The following is a 22,689-nucleotide window of genomic DNA, read 5'->3' on the forward strand; positions in this document are numbered from 1 at the left end:
ACTGTTTTTTGTACCATTTTGATAAATAAAAAAAGTTATACTATTTTGGTATTTTTTTTATTTTTTTGTAAAATACCCAAGAAAATGGCTGCCTTTTGTTTTTCATTTTCATTTTCATTTATAACCTATTTTATTTGTTTAAATATTATAGATTGTGATAAGGGTTTGGGCTAATGCCGAAAGGAATTGAGCCAAAATATTTTTGTTTGAGCTAGAATAATTTGGCCCAAACATGTAGGAATCAATTCAATCGGGTTTCTTTGTTAGTTTATGTAGTTGATAATTAATGGCTTAACCGTGATTCATTTTGATTTGCGAGTTAATTGATTTTTTTATCTTATTTCAGATGGTGCACTAATCAGTCTGACCTAATTTCAACAATTATGCATGTAACATCTGTATAGGCTCTACCCAATATGTGCAGCCTTAGATAGAACTACTTAAATGTTCTCCGCTAATTATAGTGTCCATCGAAATTACATTTAATAATTTCATGTAAACAAAACAATAAATGATGATAAGTATTGGAACCGTAATCTTTTACAATGACTAAATAATTAACCTCTTGAGTAAGCTTCCAATAGTATATGGTGCGAACTAGATTCATTCTAAATCTACCAAATATATTAAAAAATCTATCAAATATTATAAAAATGAAACATGAAATATGTTGTAAACATTGCACATAAATATCTATTTACTTTATTGCCAAAGGAAAAGAAAACAGATGAAAGTATATCAACATTATAAGCAACATCTACATGTAGGTCCATATTTGGAAAAGGGTGCAACAACTGCTTAATTATTTTATTTTCTTTTCAATCAGCCACATTGTTAAAAAGTCTTGATACGGTACATGAAAGAACAAGGAAATCATCACCATGAAAATACAATAACAACAATAGAAAGTATAGGGGGCTACACTGCACTAAATTTCTCCATTGCCGCATTTGCATCCTCCACGGTTTTAATCAGTGACTCTTTTCAGAGTACTTATCATACATGACTTACAATTTTACATCCATAAAAAGAGCATTTTTAGAATTTTTATTTTTATAATTTGAATTATTTTTTTGAGTTTTTATTATTAAGAACAATGTTAAAAATATCAAAATAATATTTTAAATATAGTTTAGGGGCTAAAGTTAATTATTAACCCTTTAAACTAATGTGATACGTCCTCGAACGTTGGTAATTTTAAACGTTGGTAAAGACAATTTCGTAAGCACGAACCGACCCGGAAATATTGCAGAGCGCTTATGGTTCGCGTAAAGGCTTCAAACATATTAAACTGAAAAACCAAAAGACAGAAAGAATCAGATAGAAGACAGAGAGCGAGAGAGCTGCAACCTCTGAAAGTCATAGTCTCTCTCCCTCTCCAATTCAATCCCAATTCTAAGCCAAAAACCCTAGAAATCCTTTTTTTTTCCTTTCAATTTCGATTAAAATTCAATTCTTTTCTTGAGTAGTATTATTAACAATCACATGCTTCTTCCCAGCAGTACTTGTTGATCTTTTGATGCGACGATTGAATGCTCGACATCGGGTCGATTCCGAACTCAAGACCACCACCAACCAACCTAAAATGGATCCAATTAAGTTCCAAACCCGACCCAATTCCCGATCCACCGCTCTTTTTTCGCGAAACCTTCGTCAAACCAAGCCTACCCCTTCTCTCTTTGCAATCTCAGTATCCGTATCTCTCGCTTTATTGATTTTTAGTTCCATTTTCATTTTCTCCTCACCAGTGTCCACGAAGTACGGAATCATAATCGATGGTGGAAGCACGGGAACGAGGATCCACGTGTTTCGGTACAGAGTTGATGGAAGCAAAAACCTGGTTTTCGATTTTAAAGAAGGGTCAGATAGCTTGAAGGTTAATCCGGGGTTGTCGGCTTACGTGGAGTATCCGGAAGCTGTTTCGGATTCTTTGGGAAAGCTTCTGGAGTTTGGGAGGAAGAAAGTTCCAAGAAAACAGTTGGCAGAGACGGAAATTAGGTTAATGGCGACGGCTGGGCTGAGGTTGTTGGATGTTGAGTTGCAGGAGCGGATTTTGGACGAGTGCAGGAAGGTGCTTAGGGTGTCTGGGTTTAAGTTTCACGACGAGTGGGCGTCAGTTATTACAGGTAATACAATGCGGGTTACTTTAGTGGTAATGCAATGTGATCTGTTTTGAATCTAACATGTGAATAGGAATAGAAGAGTAGTAAGAGGTATAAGTTCATCTTTAGTGGTAGGAAATAGAGTACTTGAGTCTTGACCATGTTTTAAGTGAATTTTGCTAGCCAATGGGGGAAAACTTCGATGGTGTTTTACAACTGAGATGTAGGAAAGGGAAGAGTAGTACACTGCGGTTAGTCCACATTTTAGTATAATGGTTTATGTTGATTCTAACGTGAACAATGGTTGTTTGTCTTGGTCCATTTTGGCTGAAATTACATATCACAGAGGGAACCAACTTCATTGATAACTACTTATGATATTTTTTATATTTGCGTCTCATTTTCTCTCTCCTGACTGTATTTATTATGTATTATGAGCTTAAATAAGATCTGCTCTTGTAGTCAAGACTGGAAATCTTTCAGTCCTTTTGTTTATATCTAGTTTTTAATCCCTGATCCACTTTTTTTGAGGCTAAGTTTTGGATGCTCTAACTGTCTTAGGCTCTGATGAGGGGGTCTATGCTTGGGTTGTTGCAAACTATGCACTTGGTACTCTTGGAGGTAATCCTCTGGATACAACTGGAATTATTGAACTTGGTGGGGCATCTGCTCAGGTTTGTGGTTATCTTTAGTCTTCCCTGCTTCTAGATTCTTTAATTTGGAATTCTTTCCTATAATGTTTTGGTAGAATTGATTAGATTTTTCCACTCTAGATTTTACAAGTCATTTGAGCTTATAATTAAAGGTCCTACATGTTAGAGTTCCTTGAAGCTATTTATTGTGTATCAAGAAATGATATCTTAGATTATTTCGTAACCCACTGTAAAAAGTTTCTTTATTGAACTTATAACTATGAAGCAGGTTTTTAGTGTGAGCCATGAACTAAATTTCGTTATCTGTCCTTAAAAATGACATGTTGGTGTCATTTCAAGAAATGGGCATTAACATGAAAAAATTTATTGTTGTCGATGGCATTACTTCTGCTTAAAGCAATGAAACTATATATATTGTCAAAAGAACCCCGGGGGGGGGGGGGAAGGTTAAAAGAAAGAAGAGGCTATTATTTAACTCATTGCAAATGCATTGGATGCCATTACGTATGTTCTTGGCTTGGTGCTCTGCGTGTATAAGTTGAGAAGCGCTTATAAGATTGCCATTACTTGGCTTATACTTATTTTTCAGGTAACCTTTTTCTCAAGTGAGCCTATGCCTTCTAAGTTCTCACGCTCCATCAAGTTTGGGAATTTCACTTACAGTCTCTATAGTCACAGCTTTCTTCATTTTGGCCAGGTAACCTTTACATGCAATAGCTATTCATCTACTTTTTTTGTTTGTTATGGTTGCTAGGCTGTCGTGTTCCAATTGTAGGCATTTTATTCCATAAAGAATGACGGTTTAACTTTCTTGAAATTCCAAGGAGATCTTTGATATGTTTTGCATAGTTAAAATCGAATGTTCTGAGAATATATATATAAGGACATTTTTTTCCATAACATTCTGGATGTTTATTTGACTGATTGACTGTGCTACTGCAAGTTTTTTTTTCCCTTCAAAAACAGTAATGACTACAATACATATCTAACTTCTAACTAGTATGATTATTATTTCAATATGGCTTTGCATTGTGATTTTGTATGGTATGTTATTAGACATTCTGTTAAGAAATTCAATCTCAACCTAGGAGCTTTTAACTTTCATCATTTTATTTTCAGGATGTTGCACATGAATCATTGAGGGAATCCTTAATTAAAGGAGATTTCAGTCCTGGTAAGTTTTGATGTATTTTCTTTCTGCCAAAGTTTTGCAGGCTTAGAAGTGCTTGAAATTGTGCATGGAACTCCAGTTAGGAATTTCACTCATGCTGAATTCTAATTTAATCATCTTCTAGAGTCTTGCAATGTTGAAGCTTAAGGAAGATATCTAAATTTGAGTACGAGCGCTGTTTGTATATTGCGGTTTTGACTGTTTAGGCTGAGTTGAATGTTTAATTCTAAAAGTTGGCTTCTTTTTACCTTTGATCATTTATGGCTTTTTCATACTGGACATTATGGAAAAGCTTGTTAGAATCGAAAGTTTTTTTATTGGATATCTTCACAAAATCTTTGTTACCTTTGATAGAGATGGTGTGGTACTAGTTTGTTAAGTTATTATGTTTATATGGCTCATTATGTTTTTTCTTACCTTAATACAGCTTCTGGCTCTCTTAATAAGGAGATGTACATGGATCCTTGTACACCTAAAGGTTACTTGGCTCCATCATCAAATCTTTCACTGGGTTATACGGCTGAAAAAAGTAAATATAGTTCCGAACTTCAAGCTACTGGTAACTTCTCAGGGTGCAGATCTGCTGCATTAATGCTATTACAAAACGGAAAAGGTTACAAACTCTCTTAGAACCACTACATTTACTGCATTACCTTGTGCCACATGATTATAATCATGATATATATTCTGAGATGCAGAAAAATGTTCCAACTACCGCTGTTATTTGGGGTCTGTTTTCATGCCCAAGCTTCAAGGAAAATTTTTGGCTACAGAAAATTTCTTCCATACCTCAAAGGTATAATTATAATCTCCCTTTCTCCTACTGGCTTATGCTTGCTTAGTCCCCCCCCCTTCCCCCAAAACACACAGACATTTCATATGCCTTGCATGCACAACCTTAGCCCATGTGATGTTTTCATGGTTGCACTGAGTTTCTGTTTCCTAAATTGCTTCCATTTCTTTGTTTGACTACTCTTGTTGGATTAGTTCTTTAGGTTGCATCAAAGGGCCTCTCTTTCTGATCTCATGATGGCGGGGCAACATTTCTGTGGAGAAGATTGGTCAAAATTGAAGAAGAAGCACCAATCACTTGGTGAGGAAGAACTGTTGCGCTATTGTTTTTCTTCAGCATATATTGTGGCCTTACTTCATGATAGCCTTGGAATTGCTTTGGATGATGAAAGGTATATTTCCTGCTAAGTGTCCTCAAAAGCAAACAAACCATGTTTGTTCATTGGCTTTTTCAGCACTGTGGCTTTCCTCCATATGGAAATATCAAATTGGGGGTTTGTCAATAGTGTTCTTATTCTTTCTCAGAATTGAAATTTTACTAATGTGATTCAGCCTTTAAACAGGATCAGCTTTGCTAATCGGGTAGAAAATATACCACTAGATTGGGCCTTGGGAGCTTTCATATTACAAAACATGGCCAAGTTGGATGCGCAGCAAATTGATTGGATAACTACCATTATCAGCAATGATTCACCCACGCTATTCTCCATCATTGCCGTTTCTGCAATATTGATGTTCATAGCTTGGTTTATATTGAAATGGAGGAAACCCGAGTTGAAGACAGTGTATGATTTAGAGAAAGGACGATATATAGTGACCCGTATTGGCAGAAAATGATATTGTTGTCCTGAGGAGATTGGTTTACGAGTTTGCAGCCAAGGGAGGAGAATGCATGTCTTATGATGGTATATTATGATTATGCTTCCTTGGTTTAAGATGCCCTCCACTTAGGTTCACCATGTGAGTGGGAAATATAAGATTGTATATCATCAACTTTTACCGTAGGATTGAGTGTAATCTTTTCATGGGGGAACCAGGATAGATGACTAGATTCTGATTCTTGTATATACCGGAAGTGCCAAAACCCTTATTATTATACCACTTGACTGTTCATTTTTTACCTACACTACAGGATTAGATAAAAACTGATGAAATAGTAGTAGTGGGAAGTAGACGAGGGGGTATTTTCAGAGCTGTATCACTGCATCTTCCTCAAATATTGTCCCTGAAGTGCCTTACAATGGCTGCCTTGTTGTTTTCTTAAGAAAATTTTGTTCATTTCTCATATGTTCTCTTACACACCCCTGAAATTACCTTTGTTCTTCTCTTCCAATAGGGTGTAGCACTCATATGTGTACATATATGATACTATGTTCTATAATGTTAGCATGTAAGATTTTCTTATTTTTCATAAATTTAACAAATTTTCATATATATAAAATAGCAAGGACAGGCACCGAAAGAGAGAAAAGGAGGTGAGCCAGCTAATGTGCATTGGCGATCTCAAATTCTAAAAATACCCTTTTGGAGGCGTATCGATTGACTTCTCCATGTCTCTTTCCACTCAAATCCCAGTCTTCCCCCAGCTCACCTATTTTCTCCTCTCTGTTTAAAAAATATATATATATTCTTACTATTATTACATATTTGAGGAAAAGCAAAATTTCTTACAAAAAGCTCCCAATCAACGGAAATTTAGAGAGGAAAAACGCGTGCGTAGCCAAAGAACAAAAGAGAAAAATGGAAGACAAGCTTAATTAGAAATTTTCTCTCCTATTTCTTCGTTGCCTTAATTAAACACAAATTCCCATTTTTTCCCGCTGAAGGTAATTTTTTTTTATATTTTTAATTCTTTTTGTCTTTGATTTCTTCGTTCAGTACTTTCTCATTCTTTCATTTATTTGGAACCCCCGGTTTCGCTGCTCTAACTCAGAGCGATTCCGGGTTCCCTCTTATTATTTTATTTTTTCCGATTGAATTAAATAGTTAGAAATCGAAGTTGTTAAATTTGTAGAAATTATGAGTGATCACCTGGTTTTGGGTGTCGACCGTCTGGTGAAGCCGGAGGCCGTACAGCCGGAGGAGTCGGATGCTGGTCCCTCAACGGAGGTTCCGGGGTCGTCGTGCTTGTTGGAGTCTAAGGAGAAGGAGGTTGTCAACGGAGAGGAGGAGGAGGAGCCGCTGATTCAGTCGGCGGAGTGCCGCATTTGCCAGGATGAAGATTCCATTAAGAATCTTGAGACTCCATGTGCCTGCAGTGGCAGCCTCAAGGTATTATTATTAGATATATATATTTTTTGTTTAACTTGCATTTCTTTTCTTTTTCATGAAAAATAGTTCGATCAAGAACATTTTTTCCCGAAATAGAAAGTGCATTATCTAAAGCTTTCTTCACGATTTAGTTTTCAGTTTAATGAACCTCATAAAATTATGCATATTTCGCTATGATCAGTAATTGCTTTGGTATTTCTTAAATACTAAACAAGATTTATGACAATCATTTGTTGAATTCTATATGTTTCAATTTGCAGTATGCACATAGAAAATGCGTGCAGCATTGGTGCAACGAGAAAGGCAATATAAAGTGCGAGATATGTCATCAGGTATGTACTTGCTTTAGCATCCCTTATCAAATTCGTTATTTTGTTTAGTAACATTCATCGATTACTGCACCTTGGTTTCATCCCTTTTCATTTGAACTAGCAAAAGTTAAGGCCTTTTGTGCAAGGAATAGAAAGTTTGAGGATTCCGAAGTAGTTACGTGAGTGTGGAAGAGGGTGAAATTGATGGCTTTTATGAAGAATTTTTATTAGCCTTTTGATTTATGGGAAAAACCCTTATCTTTTAAGCCCCGGCTTATCATGTATGTTGTTTTTCAGAATTTATCACAGCTGTGGTTGGATTTGAGCAACCTTGGGGTCAGATACATTTAGGCATTTAAATGCTGCTGATGCCTTGTTAAATTCTTAGTTCATGCTTAGTGCTATTCATATTTGGTTATGTCTCCTTGCTGAGGTAGTCTGTCCTTTCTGTTTGCCTTGCAGCCTTATGAACCAGGTTACACTGCTCTACCTCGCACCCAAACTGAAGAAACCTCTATCGATATTGGGTAAGTTTGATGGCCTCACATGTTTTTTGCAGATGACACTGACAACTACTCTGTATGATCTGTTTGGAAGATACCATCTTATTAATTTCTATATCTGTCTTGTAGTGGAGTCTGGACAATCTCTGGCACCCCACTGGACTTGCGTGATCCGCGCCTCTTAGCCATTGCAGAGGCAGAACGGCAGTTTTTGGAAACCGAATATGATGAATATGCTGCATCAAATGCCAGTGGAGCTGCTTTTTGCCGTTCAGCTGCACTAATTGTAAGCTTTTAGTTATGAAGCTCCTCGACACATTTAATTTATAATCATGTTTAACATGCTTGTTTAAGTGAGTTTAACATTAATTCCTGAAAATTGGACTATTATCGTTTCTATTTATTAATACATAAACTATGCCTCAAGGAAATATATTGATGAATTAATTTGGCCAAAGGATTTTACAGCATTTAACTCGATGACCTTCAGTTTTGTACTTTACCATTTAATTAAGACTTCATTTTTAAAGTGATTAATATTTTTCTTTTCTTCATTTTTATCAGTTAATGGGACTTCTGCTATTGCGCCATGCATTGAATGTTCCCGATCCCGACTCAGACGAAGATTTGTCTACTTTCTTCTCTGTAAGTTTTGCCAAAAGCTGCATAAAGTATTTCGCATAGCATTTCTCAATCATCCACATTAAAGTCATCATCCCATTGGAGCCATTTCTTCTTAAACTGCTTTGTTTCATGTTTCAGCTTTTCTTTATTCGTGCTGCTGTATTTCTCTTGCCATGCTACATCATGGCCTGGGCCATTTCTTCTTAAATTGCTTTGTTTCATGTTTCAGCTTTTCTTTATTCGTGCTGCTGTATTTCTCTTGCCATGCTACATCATGGCCTGGGCCATCAGTATATTACAGCAACGAAGGCAAAGACAGGTTATTTTATCATTACTTCCTACTTTCAATTTGAAAACCACTTTTTTATTTCTCTCCCCGGGGAAGCCTGGAATAGCTTCAAGTTAAACAAAAGACTACATCACAGACATGGTTTTTATACGTCAGTTGATATTGTATCGTATCCATATCAGGAAGTGGCAGCGGCTGCAACACAGGTTGCTTTTGTGCTACAATCCGGGCAACATAGGGGTATGCATTTTACCATTGCATCAGGAACTACAGTGAGTCCCCAGCAGGGAAGCGTTTGAAGCATGAAGCTCTGCACTGCCATTATATTGCTAGTTGATGAACACTGATGACGTTTCCGCTCATTTGCCCTATCACTGAACTTGAAAATCTTTGAACTTTTTATTCCACGAATTATTGGTGGACAAAGCTTTGGAGCTCTACTGATTTCTGTTTCAATGAATTGCTATGGGTGACTCAGTCATGTCCATATCTTGTGCCCATCATTGTGTCTTGTATGTGAACTTCACACATTCTCTCCATCTAGATTTTCAATTTCTGTTGATTGGATTGCAAGAAACTGGTCGCCATATGTTATTGTTTATTCTTTTTATTTTTTATTTTTAATTTTCGTGTTTGACATTTGTATCCGATATATCAGATATTGTACTAGTATCATCTAACAAATTTCTGCAATTTTCTATCTGTGTTGAGAGAGATTTGTATTTGACACTTGTTGAAATCCGGATGGTTTGAGTTGTATGGGGATGTTGGGAGGAATAAAAGAAAGAAGTAAACAAATGGTGTTTATGAATCTAAATTATTTACCTCATTAAAGCAAAAGTGGTGAAATTCGAATACCATTTGGGAATCGTTAAAATCTGAAATGCGAGTCCCACTACAGACGCCACTAAACTAGTTGGTCACATCAATGGATGCCAATACTTGGTGGTATTCTTTTTCTTTTTCTATAAAGAAAAGAGCATATATTCTCTACCAGACTTGATCATGATCTATATGGGAACAACCTTAAAAGTAAAGCCAGTTAAAGATTCTGCCTTTAACTTGTGTTTTTGGTAACATTCCATTTTGTGGTCTCTGCCAAGTGAAAACATATGCATGTCTTAGATTGGAACTCTGAGATATAAGTATCTGTTATTTGTCTAAAAAAAAGGGTTCAAAAGCTTTTGCTCAGGTATGTATTTAAGACGATGAAGTAAGCGTAGATCATATACATATGCAATGCTTGTTAGATGGAGAAACGAAAATTTTGATGTAGATTTCAAAATATAGTCGAAAAGGAATTGGATATAAAAAGAAAATTGGAAGATTGGGATTTTGGAAATGTAAGAAATAGAAATTAGAAGAAATAGAGTGACTTTAGCTTTCTTTAATACTTTGGGTGGGGGTTGGGTCAGGGATTCAGGCTGTGTGACTGTGGAGGGTCTCATTTGCACAAAGACCATCGAGGCTGGCAGTGGCTACACTGCCTCATCATCAAGCAGGATAGGCCCCTTTTGCCTTTGGTTTAAATCAAAGTTCAAAAGTACCTACTTTTAGACCAACCTCGACAGTCGACAATCTACAATCACCCCTATTTCCCTCCTTTTTTTTCACCCTTTTTTCTTTTAAAATACTTGTTATGACTAATCAAAAGATTCAAATTAGGCCTGCTCCTCAATTGAATAATAGTTGGTTCAAAGAATTTATTTCTGATCCGAGTAAATTATATCAGCAGTCTTCTAATTATTAGTGAATTTTTTTTATCACTTAAGATGAAAAGTTATAAAATAGTTACTCAATTATTTATTTATTTTATCTTTTTTGTCATCATGGTTAACATTTCAAAAAGTTGCCACTATTAACCTACTAATCAAAAAAGACAAAATTAAATAGTTGAATGATCATTTTATAATTTTTATAGTTGGGTGATAAAAAAATACTTACTAATAGTTGGGTGACTATTAATATAGGTTACTCTTATAAATATGTAGTACTTGTAATTTGAAAATTGTATTTACACCTAAAAAAAAACGAGATAATTAATTGAATTAAATTTGAGTTATGATATCATTAAAAGAAAAATGTTTTAATTCTAAATTCAAATGCCTAAATAATTCATTGATATGTTACATCAATGTAGTTTAGGAAAGCAGCTCAGAATTTGATTTTCATTCTCTAAAACTTTTTTGTTGTTCAATTGTACTGATAAGAAGTGGAGAATCAGAACATTAACTAAAACAAGTTCAAGCCAAGATGGAGTGAAATACTAATGGATGGAGTATGAGCAGCCAGCCAGCCAGCCACCATTTAACCCACATCTCATCCCAACATCAAATCCCCATTCCATAAACTAACCCTAAAGTGCAAGCATTTATGCTTTAGAATGTTCCAACTTGCATGTGGTATTTTGCATATTTTAATAAAAAAAGATGAAGTAAAAGAAATATATATAATCCTACATGGATAAACGAGAACATTCAAACATATTAAGGGACAAAACACAAGTTTTTTCTTTATTTTTTTATTTTTGAAGTGGGTCTTCTTTTTGCACACACATATATACATATATACATACACATACTTTCACTTTAAATTCTCGTTCTTTAATGAACCAAAAAAAAATCTCGTTCTTTTAATGGAATTAACTTTGGTTGCTACTGCTGCAAAGCAATCTAGCAGTTCTAAGTGGTCCATCTATGACTTCTGTCTGACCAGTCATTTCCATTAAAGAAAACAAAGCCACCCTTTTCTTAGTATCAAAGGAATGGCTTTATATTTTAATACTCTTGGCTTAATTTGAAGTAATTTTCACATCATTTTATGAAACAATCATTATATTTGTTAGTTTTAGCAATACAGGTCGTATTCTATAAGTCACAAAGATTTGTAATTTTCTTAAAACATCTCATTACATAACCTTTTGATTTAATGACAAAATCATTGTATTTTACATTACAACCCTAATTATATATATAAAAAATAGAGTTATATCCATTCAAGTAGGATGCTAGATTGGAATAAGTGGGTCCCAAGTTGAATGTACACAGAGGAACTGGTCGGATGATGTGGCTAGAGTCCAAAGAAGAGACCAGGTTGGTTGGCCCTAGTTTTGGCAGACAAAACACAGTGGCAAATGATAGAGTTAATATCGATGGGTCACCATGCTTGGGTTCTAGGATTTTGAGCGAGATTGGTACAAGCTCATTTTACCTTATAAAAATTGTGTGGGGATTAATTAGTTGAATTAATTAATGAATTAAAATTAATAAATTATTCGATTCATTGTCTTATTAAAATTCATGTTGTAACTTCAATAATAATAGAAGGTAGCTCAACAAAAGATACTTGGCTTCTCAAGGGTATTATTCCAATTTCCAAACCCTTTATTCATGGTTGTCAGATTCTTCCAAATAACAGCCTTAATTTGCTTAGATTGCAGACATGATTTTAGTGAATCCCAAAACTCCCTCTTTTAAATTTGGGTCCCATCATTGCTTTTTTAACGCCCTTTAGAGTCCTTTCCAAATCCAACAACAGAGATAAATAACAGGGCTATCTACAGCAATGGAACATAACAACACACTGACTCAACAAAGACACTGTGTCTGTTCAGTTTGTTTGAGTTGAATTCAGTTCTGTTCTGTCCAGTGAAAAAAAAATGGTTTGCAGTGCTCAAAGAGTGATCATATTGCTCATCTTTTTGGGGTTATTAGCACTTCAACCAGTTGAAGTGTCTGGTTTGAGAAATATAGACTTTGTCTTCAGGCATAGTCAACGTGTTCTTAAGGCTGTTGATACGAAGGGAATGAGTACTGAGAAGAAAACAGCTTTCGTAAACAACAAATTCGATCCGAATCGATCAAGCAAACGAAGAGTTCGAAGAGGATCAGATCCTATCCACAACAGGTCTTGAGTTGAATGTTGATGACAAAAAGTTTCTCAAGTGGTTAATTTCTTCAACATGGAAGATTAAAAACCTCAAGTAAGTTTCAACACTTGGAGAAGTGATACAGTGCAGATAAAACTAGAAGCTGCCAAAACTGTACCCGAGGGTTGGCTGATTTGTTTTCTCTTTGTTTTCGGGTTTTCTTGTTCTTTCTTTTTTGGTCACAGAGCTACGTTACTCTGACTCTGATTAATTTTTTTCTAAACCACCTTTGAAAGAAAGCCATATCCCATAGCCGTATCTGATACAATTAGGAAGTTGGATAGTTAAAGAAAAATAAAGAGTCAAAGTAACATAGATAAAAAGATGTGTATAGTGAAGTTAGTAGAGGAAGGCTGGTCCTAGAAGACATCATCGTCATCATCATCTTTGTACTTTTAAGTTGAATCCTGATAGATGATCAATGAAGAAATCCAAGTATAGAGTATGGTTTGAAAATTTCCAGAATGATAGTAACTTTTACAGCTTTTCTTCTCTTTCAAGACAAAATCTATCTCGTGTTTGCATATCAGTAGCATGTTCAATTTAATTTGCATATATTACCTAAAGCTTCATTCAATAACGTCAAAATACTCGAATTCGATCTTGAACGTCAACCAACCAGACAAAGCCTCAAAATCAAACGACTTAGTGCTTTGTTGAAGCTTTACAATATAGCTGAAACAAAGCTTAACCCGTTTTGGTTTTCCAGAAAAATCCAATTTGTGTCTTGGTCTAGTGTCACGGGGCTGCACTTTGACCCGTGACACTAGTATCAAACACCTCAAAATTTCCACCATTCTTATGGCCTGGGTTTTTGAAAATTCTACACACTTAATGCTAACTACAACAACAATGGGAAGTCTTGTATGAACACCAATTAGAGTTTTAATGTAATACCCTTAATCCATATCCGTTGCCGGAACAGGGTTACGGAGCATTACCGAAATTTACAAATCAGATATAAACATTTAATATATTTAAAATTTCATATCAGAAACTAACCATAACCAATCATATTGTCCCTTATATGAGCCATCGAGGCCCAAAATATGCATTAGAAACAAATCGGGACTAAATCGGGTACTTAGAGAATTTTTCATAAAATATCAAAATTTTTCCAAGGTGTAGGGGACACACGCCCGTGTGGTCAGGCCGTGTGGCTCACATGGCCAAGAGACACGCCCATGTCTCAAGCCGTGTGAGCATTCAAAATAGAGGCACACGACTGTGTCCTAGCCTGTGTCCAAATTTGGGAGCTCATTGACTTAGGTCACACGACCAAGCCGCATGCCCGTGTGAACATACTGACTTGCATATAATAGGTGCAGGGGTCACATGACCAAGCCATACGCCTGTGTGCCAGGTTGTGTGAAAAATTTTGAGTATTCTGTTTTGCAATTTAAATGATGCAGGGGACACACGGCTAAAACACACGCCCATGTGCTAGGCTGTGTGTCACACACGGCTGAGACACACGTCGGTGTCTTTGCCCGTGTGGACGAAAATAGACCATTTCCAAGCCATATTTCTCACCCAAATTCGATATCAACCTAACACAACAATTTGCACATTCACAAGCCATATCAAAGCACTCAAAACAAGTCAAAATCATGTCTTAAACATGACATATTACCACATACAACCGATGTGTTCTTGGGCACCTCAAATGACAATTTATTATCATGTCATCCTAATATTCATACTTTTCTAGGTACCAAATGCATATATGCATAATCAAACTCATACTTCAAACATGATAAGTCTACTTATATATATACACAACAAAACATATCCATCATAAGCCATTCCAATGGCTAGTTACAACCAAAACATTTACATGCCAACATTGGCTAATTAACCTATACATGCCATTATAACCAAAATTAATTTTCTATTTATACCGAAATGAGCTGATGGATAGTGTGAGATATCTCTGCCAAGCTTCCAATCCAACAAGCTTTCGAATTACTATAAAACAGGAAAAATGAAACAAGTAAGTTTTAAAGCTTAGTAAGTTCGTATAACCTGAAATTTAACTTACCATTTATCATTTAAGGTAAGCAAACTAAATATACTCAAACTAATTTGGTCAATTGCCTAACACATATCCTCATCAACCATGTTAGTCATGTATTTCATAGAAATATCAAGAAATATATATGAGCTCAATAATAATCAAATTGCCATATATATAAATTTTCCACATCATGTGTCCATATAACATGTACAAATCATTTCCATTTATTTCAGATATATTCGGGTAATAGTTCATTTCGAATCCATGTTATCTCATATTATAACTTTTCCCGTTGAACTCTTTAAAATATCGATGGATACACTGGTAGTACACACGAAGTGTACAAAAATGTAATCCGTCAATTCATCTATTATCCGTCAATTTACATTCAGGAATGCTCATAAGAGCAAATAAACAGGAAGCTCATGTGAGCCATATAATGGGCAGTTCATGAAAGAACCTTTAATCAGGAAACTCCAGAGAGCCATATATCAGGACGCTCATAAGAGCTGTGGTATGTCCACAACACATGCAAAATCACAACCAATCGGGATACTCCAAAGAGCTATTAACGGGAAGCTCGTGAGAGTTATATATCGAGTAGCTCAAGTGAGACAATATCGAGATGCTCATGAGAGATAATAATGGGACGCTCTTGCGAGCTGTGGTGTGTCCGCAACATATGCAGGACCATAACCAATTTAGAAACCCTGTATCCATCGAATTTCTTTTGTTCAAACGGGACTTAGCACTTGTCAGACATTATCAAATATGTGATCCATTCTTATACTTGGAAATTTTATACCTTTCACATACATAACATTCAATTCAAACATATAAATATACAATTTAACGACATGAACTTACCTCGACAATGTTCGTGTACACAAAAGCTACTAATCCGTTACTTTTTCTTTTCCACGATCTAAATCTGTATTTGATCTATTCGAATCTATACGAATGAATTTAACATAAATTTATATTCAATTCAATCTAATTCACATATTCGAAAAAGTTACCATTTTCCCCATATACTTTTAATTAATTATGATTTCGTCTCTAGGCTTGGAAAATGAAATTCATGCAATTTAATCATTATTACAAGCCTAGCCGATTTTTACATGTAACAATAGCAGACCATGTATTTCACAAAATTCATAATTTTTCCATAAATTTTACACCTTTTCAATTTAGTCCCTAAATCATAATTTCATTAGAATCCCCTTTATAAAAGTTGTTTATCTATCAACAACCTTTCATTTTCTACCATAAAACTTCATAATTCATACATACTCATCCATGGTAAACCCCTAATACTTTGATAAATTTGCAAATTAATCCCCGAGATAGCTAGATTAAGCTATTATGATCTCAGAAACATGAAAATTATTAAAAACGGGACAAGAATACTTACCCAATTAAGCCAAATATGCTTGCTCAAAACTCAATTTCTATGGCTAGGGTTTCCATGTTTTTGTTTAGGAAAGATGATATAAAATGATGATATTTTTATTATTCAATCATTTATCATCTTTTATTATTTCACTTTCCAATTTAGTCATTTTCTTTAATGAATTTTCTAATGATGACTAATCATACGTATCTACCAACTCCACTAATTGGTCTATTTGCCATATAAGGACCTCCAATTTTGAATTCCATGGCTATTTGATTCCTTTAGCTACTAGAGTTCAACTTTTGCACTTTAAGCAATTTGGTCTTTTACATCCAATTAGACATGTAACCAATAAAATTTCTTTACAAAATTTTCATACGATATTTAAATCTTAATGTAGACCATGAAATAATATTAAAATAATTTTTCTTCCGGACTCTGAGTTGTGGTCCCGAAACCACTGTTCCGATTTCACTAAAAACAAGTTGTTATAACTCTCCCCCTTAAAGAATTTTTGTCCTCAAAAATCTTACCAGTAAAGAGGTTCGGATATTGCTTTCTTATTGTAACAGCCCGATTTTGATCCTAATCGAAACGGTGGTTTTGGGACCACGAATCCGAGTCAAAAAAATATTTTAAAATTATTTTTGGTGTTTATAATGTGTGAATTAGTATGTGCTAAAATTTCGTTTAAAAATTTTATCGTTTATATGTCCGATTTAATAAAAGGGCTTAATCGTGTAAAATGAAAATTTGGTGGTTTAATGTGCAAGGGTCGAATTGCATTTGTCTTTTTAACATGGAGTGTTTAAGTTGAAATTTGGCCATGATTTAAGTTAGTGGACGGTTTTGAATTATTTATATAAAGGTTTTATATTTATTATTAAAGGTTAATTAAGTAAATGATTTAATATATTATATGTTATAATATAATAAAATGAAAGTGGTCATTCATTTTGTCCATAAACTAGCCGAAAATACTAAGAAAAAAAGAAGAAGTTCATACATTCGGCGATTGTTGGAGCTAATTCAAGGTTAGTTTTGTTTCAATTTTTGATAATTTTTACGTTTTTGAGATCGTTGCTTCGAATACTACCCGACCCATGCTTCAATTTCTGATTGTGATGAATATTTTGAGTTATGCCATTGATGAATAATTGTGTTTTGTGATGTTTGATGATGAATTATTGAAGATATGTTTTGGGTTAGTATGTTTTGTATTGGAAATTTTGATGAATTTGAGTAATTAGGGCTAAATTGAAAAAATAATAAATGAGGGACTAAAATGTGAAATAAATGAATTTTATGGGCTTGTATGGGCATAATGAATATTCGGCCAAAGCTTGGTATGTGTAAATTTTGTATGTTTTGTGTTTTATGCAAATTAGACTAAATTGTAAAAAGTATAAAATGTCAAGGGTAAAATAGTAATTTACTCATTTATTTGTTTTTGGATTAAATTGAATGAAGTTTTGTTTAAATGAGCTTAATTTGAAATTATATAGATCAAGAACAAAAGAAATCAGACTTGGATCGGGGGGAAAAAATAGTAGTTGAATAGTCGTTCTATATACCCGTCGATATTCGAGGTAAGTCTATAAGCAAATATTTATTGTTTATTTTAATTAAATATGAATTTTATATGCTGAAAGGAAATATGTGAAATTATACATGTGTTAACCAAATGAAAATAAGCTTGGAAGCCATGTTTATGAATTCATTTCGATCGAGTTACGATGTCCGAAAGCCCCATACAAACCATAGGAATATCTAGGATACATATGTCATGACATAGGATTTTCGATATGTGTTCTCGTGTAAGACCACGTCTGGGACGATGGCATCAATATATGTGATTACGTGTAAGACCATGTCTAGGACATTGACATCGTATTTGATTCGTGTAAGACCCTGTCTGGGACAGTGGCATCGATATGAGATAGCATGTAAGACCACGTCTGGGATGTTGGTATTGTTCGATATATGTGATTATCCGAGTATCCTATTAAATTCCGAATGGTTCAACGGGCAATGATAAGTTGTGATCGAAGGTGTAAAACGAGCTAAAACGATCAGGTATGAGTTAGTTGACTACCTATTTAAAAATAAGGTAAGTTGGCCAGTTGGTACGTGATACAAATTATATAAGTTACTAATGTGAACATATGTACATTGGTGAAGTATATTCGGCCATATGTTATGTATATGCATATGATGTTATATTTTGATTCAAAATTATATGTATATGTGTGTAAATATATATTCCGATATATAATGATATTATGTCTTTGAATTGAATGACACTTTGAATATATATACATATACATTCGGTTAAGATAAGATTTACTTAAGAAAACACATGTTTTATATGAAACGTTAAGCTTGAGGTTAAATGTGATTATGCTAGTATAATTTAATTTGGTTAAAAATGAGTTGATAATGTAGTTTACATTCAGTCAAAATTGATATATAATAATGTGGTTAAAAATGAGAGCTGCATATGTGAATGACATTATATATATATTTAGCCAAATGTTAAACTTATGTGTATTCGGTTAAATATGGATTTGATGTATAGTATGTATTTGATAAATGTATTTTTTGATTATGGAAATGGATATGAATATTAAAAACATTATTTGATTTTGTTGTAACTAATTAAATGTTGTTAAGTTATCTAATTGCTCATGACTTACTAAACTGTAATAGCTTACTCTGTGTGTTTTTCCTATATTTTTAGAGTTCCAAAGACTTGCTCGGGTTGGAAGTCATTGGAGTCGTCATCACACTATCCGGTTATCGCTTCGGTAAATTAAAGCTTTGAGTTTTTGGTTATGTAATACCCCTTACTCGTATTCCGGCTCGGAACAGAGTATGAGGTATTACTAAGTTTTTTAAAAAAAATTTCGACAGCATTTCTGCTTAATTTTGCTTAAACCTCCTGCAAATTTAAATCACAATCCAATATATATATATCAACCAAACTCATTTATAATAATACTCACAATTTAACTATTAATGAACACCACATTTTAAATCAAACCATAACATATATTTACATGATGATTCCATATTTCATAGGTCGTCTATACATGCCATAATTTTCCGGAACGATAGTAGCAAAATACCCCAAGTGTGAAGGATAGTGTGGATGATTGTCTGACTTCGTTCCAAATTTCCGAGTTGTCGGAAGTCACTATAATCAAGGGAAAAATAAAATCGAGTAAGCATATAGCTTAGTAAGTAAACACATGATAAATAAGTAATTACTCACATAACTACACCAAAATATAAACTTATTCATGAATAACTTCATTGTTTAGGCAATTTCCAGCAAACTGTTTTTCTGCGTCATAGTCGCTAATTTATTTTTATCCGGAGCTACAGGGCTCCAAATTGAGTTTCGTAAATTTTCCCTGAAACTAGACTCATATACCATTTCACCATAAAAATTTCAGAATTTTTTACCCAGCCAATTAGTACAGTTTATTCATTAAAACTTCCCCTGTTTCACTGCCCAACGGTTCTGACCCTTCCTCAAGAAAATTCACTTAACTCTCTGTACAAAATTTTAAAAATGGTTTCGCTTGTTTCTATTAAAAATAGAGTCAATAAGGAATCCAGGAATATAAATTTCACACCATAATTATTTTTTACAATTTTTGGTGATTTTCCAAAGTTAGAACAGGGGATCCCGAAATCAATCCAGCCCTGTTTCAGTAAAAATTCAGATATCTCCAAAAATACAACTCTTTTGCTTATTCTATTTATTTCATATGAAAATAGACACATTCAGCTTCAATTTCATATATTATACAGCTTCCCATTCATTTTCCACCATTTATGGTGATTTTTCAAAGTTACCCATCTGCTGTTGTTCAACACAGTTTATAACTAAATCGTTCTTTTTTTCGTTTTTGATATTTTCTCCCATCTCATACATGGATCGATTTAGTATCCAACTCAATATTTGCCCCATAAAAATTTCCACCATATGGCAATATTCACCTTCCACACTTTTTCGTTGAGCACTCGGAATGTTAACCGTTATTGGTGGATCTCGCACTTAGCACCACCACTTAATCAGGGAATCAGCACTTAGCAACCCCTTGGGGGAATCAGCACATAGCAACCCCCTTTTTATTTCAGAGATACGGTGGATATCGCACTTAGCACCACCAATGAACCGGGGAATCAGCACTTAGCAACCCCTCGGGGAATCAGCACATAGCAACCCCCTTTCACATTTCAAAGATACGGTGGATATCGCACATAGCACCACCAATGAATCGGGGAATCAGCACACAGCAACCCCTTTATGTACAACATATTTCGGCTTATTCCGAGTGTTCAACCCATAAATCATATATTGCAACTCTTTACCACCTTTCCCGATTTAACAACATTTTTAGGATATGGCCAAACATTTATTTTAATTCCAAATAAATCTCAACATATATCAATTAATGTCAAAATAATACATCAAGTCACGTGTTTACTTACCTCGGTGCAAAATATCGTAATTTTGCACTTCACTCCACTATCTTTTCTTTTCCTCGTTTGAGATAATCTTCACGTCTTTCTTGATCTATAATAGCAAATTTAACTCATTTAATGTTCACATTCATTAAAATAATCCACCACCCAACTTTTTGAAAAATTACAATTTTGCCCCCAAACTTTTGCATAATTACACTTTTGTCCCCAAGCTCGGAAATTAAACTTCATCACTTATTCTTAGGTTTTATGACATGCTGAACATTTTTCCCTTCTATGGCAACATCAAATTCTCACTCTAACATACACTTATGAACAATAATTATTTTTACCGATTATGCCTATTTACCCGTTTTCGCTTAACATCGCTTAGCAAAAGTTGTTTAACATAATTTATAGCTTCATATTCCACCATAAAACAGCAAAATAAACACATTTCACCTATGGGTATTTTTCCAAATATGAGCCCTAACACGAATTATTGCTAGAATAAGCTAAACCGAGTTACGAGGATTCCAAAAATGCGAAGAACATTAAAAACGGGGCTAGGATGCACTTACTATGAGCTTGAGAAAGCAAAGAAACCTTAGCTATGGCTTCCTTCAAATTTCGGCAGCAACTAATGAGGAAGATGATGATTTTTGTCATCTTTTTCCCATTTTATTTATTTTTATTACCAAATGACTAATATGCCCCCACTTAAAAAAATCTATTTCTCTCATTTCTTATGTCTATTTTTGTCCATCAACTAACTAATGGTCTAATTACCACATAAAGACCTCCAATTTAAAATTTCATATCAATTAGATACTTCTACATATAGAACTCAACTTTTGCACTATTTACAATTTAGTCCTTTTGACTAAATTGAGTGCCCAAACGTCGAAATTTTCGAACGAAATTTTTACGAAAATTTTCCGTGAAATTGTAGACCATAAAAATATAATAATAACCATATTTTCCCTCGTCGGATTTGTGGTCTCGAAACCACTATTCCGACTAGGCCCAAAATCGGGCTGTTACAGGTTATGTGGCATGTATAGGCTAGTTTTAATTTAGTTTTTGTATATATATTTAGCCATGCGAAAATGGCTTGATCTAATGCTAATGATCCAACATTTAAGTAATTTTGGTCATAGTAAAGGTGTGGAGTATGCTTGGTATATGAATTTGGTAAGATGTAATGATATATATATATGGTTTATATTTATTTTATTTTGGTAAGCTTGATATGGATGATGGATGTGTTATGGTTGTGGTTTGTTAATGATGCTAATGATAGTGATTTTCGGTCATGTATTAGCTTAATTTGTAAGTATGAATTATGGTCTAATTTGTGTGATGGAATTGTATTGAGATTTGGTTTGATTAAATAGGTAAAATACGATATATATTGAAGATGAAATAATGGTTATTTCGATTTATGTGATGTAAATATAGGTGATGGTCATAATCTAGTTGGTGATTCGGCATTGGTGATCAAATCATGTAGTTAAGTATTTAGTTATATGTTAATTTTGAATTTGGTTGTATTCATTACGTGTGGACAATGCTATGCTATGAATATTTGGTAAATTGAAATGGTTAATTTGTGTAAATTTGTAATGGCATGAGTACATTGGAGAAATGGATTGAAAATGGAAATTGATATATTATTATATATATTCGGTTGATGAAATGTAAACAAATATATATATAAATATATATGTCTTTGATAAGTTATTTGATAATTCGGTATGTAAAGGATTAATGGTTTTAATGCTTGAATTACAAAATGTGCTATATGTATACATAGTGGTATGATCGATTATGGCAATTGACTTATTATTGTAAGTATGAAATATTTGCATTGTATGTGTTCTTTTAAGTTTATGAAATGTTTATGTCATTGTTATGATTTGACTATTTAGGCTTAATATAGGATGGCAAAGGTTGTATGTGATTTAAATGTTATATAGAAGTTAATTTGCATGACCGGATATATATATAATAAATTGATTTGGGTGTGTATATGAAATTTTGACATGATTTATACTATATGGAATTGGCACATTTTGAATCAGCTAAAGTACTTGTAAAATAATGTTAGTCAAGTGAGTAAAGTATGAATTGGTTTTATATGTATTTTAGGCTTA

The 22,689-nt window shown here is 34.0% G+C and overlaps 2 protein-coding genes across 6 annotated transcripts; both read left to right on the forward strand.

Moving 5' to 3' along the window:
- The first annotated feature begins 1,177 nt into the window (after nt 1–1,177).
- Nucleotides 1,178–6,159, forward strand: LOC107940657 (probable apyrase 6). Its single transcript, XM_016874089.2, has 8 exons — nt 1,178–2,126; nt 2,664–2,776; nt 3,345–3,452; nt 3,875–3,929; nt 4,354–4,539; nt 4,625–4,722; nt 4,914–5,110; nt 5,282–6,159. The coding sequence occupies exons 1-8, from the start codon at nt 1,520–1,522 to the stop codon at nt 5,553–5,555; spliced, it is 1,638 nt and encodes a 545-aa protein (XP_016729578.1). The 5' UTR covers nt 1,178–1,519; the 3' UTR covers nt 5,556–6,159.
- A 157-nt stretch (nt 6,160–6,316) lies between these two features.
- Nucleotides 6,317–9,416, forward strand: LOC107940658 (uncharacterized). 5 transcript variants are annotated; one of them, XM_041106999.1, is made up of 8 exons: nt 6,317–6,544; nt 6,652–6,989; nt 7,250–7,321; nt 7,763–7,827; nt 7,933–8,089; nt 8,368–8,448; nt 8,657–8,746; nt 8,899–9,416. In XM_041106999.1, the coding sequence occupies exons 2-8, from the start codon at nt 6,738–6,740 to the stop codon at nt 9,013–9,015; spliced, it is 834 nt and encodes a 277-aa protein (XP_040962933.1). In that variant the 5' UTR covers nt 6,317–6,544; nt 6,652–6,737; the 3' UTR covers nt 9,016–9,416. The 5 variants fall into 5 exon arrangements, with proteins under 5 accessions (XP_040962933.1, XP_040962935.1, XP_040962934.1 ...); XM_041107001.1 differs by having other exon boundaries at nt 6,705–6,989; XM_041107000.1 differs by having other exon boundaries at nt 6,718–6,989.
- The last annotated feature ends 13,273 nt before the right edge of the window (nt 9,417–22,689 follow it).

Source organism: Gossypium hirsutum, chromosome D12 (assembly GCF_007990345.1).
Source record: "Gossypium hirsutum isolate 1008001.06 chromosome D12, Gossypium_hirsutum_v2.1, whole genome shotgun sequence".
NCBI lineage: Eukaryota > Viridiplantae > Streptophyta > Magnoliopsida > Malvales > Malvaceae > Gossypium > Gossypium hirsutum.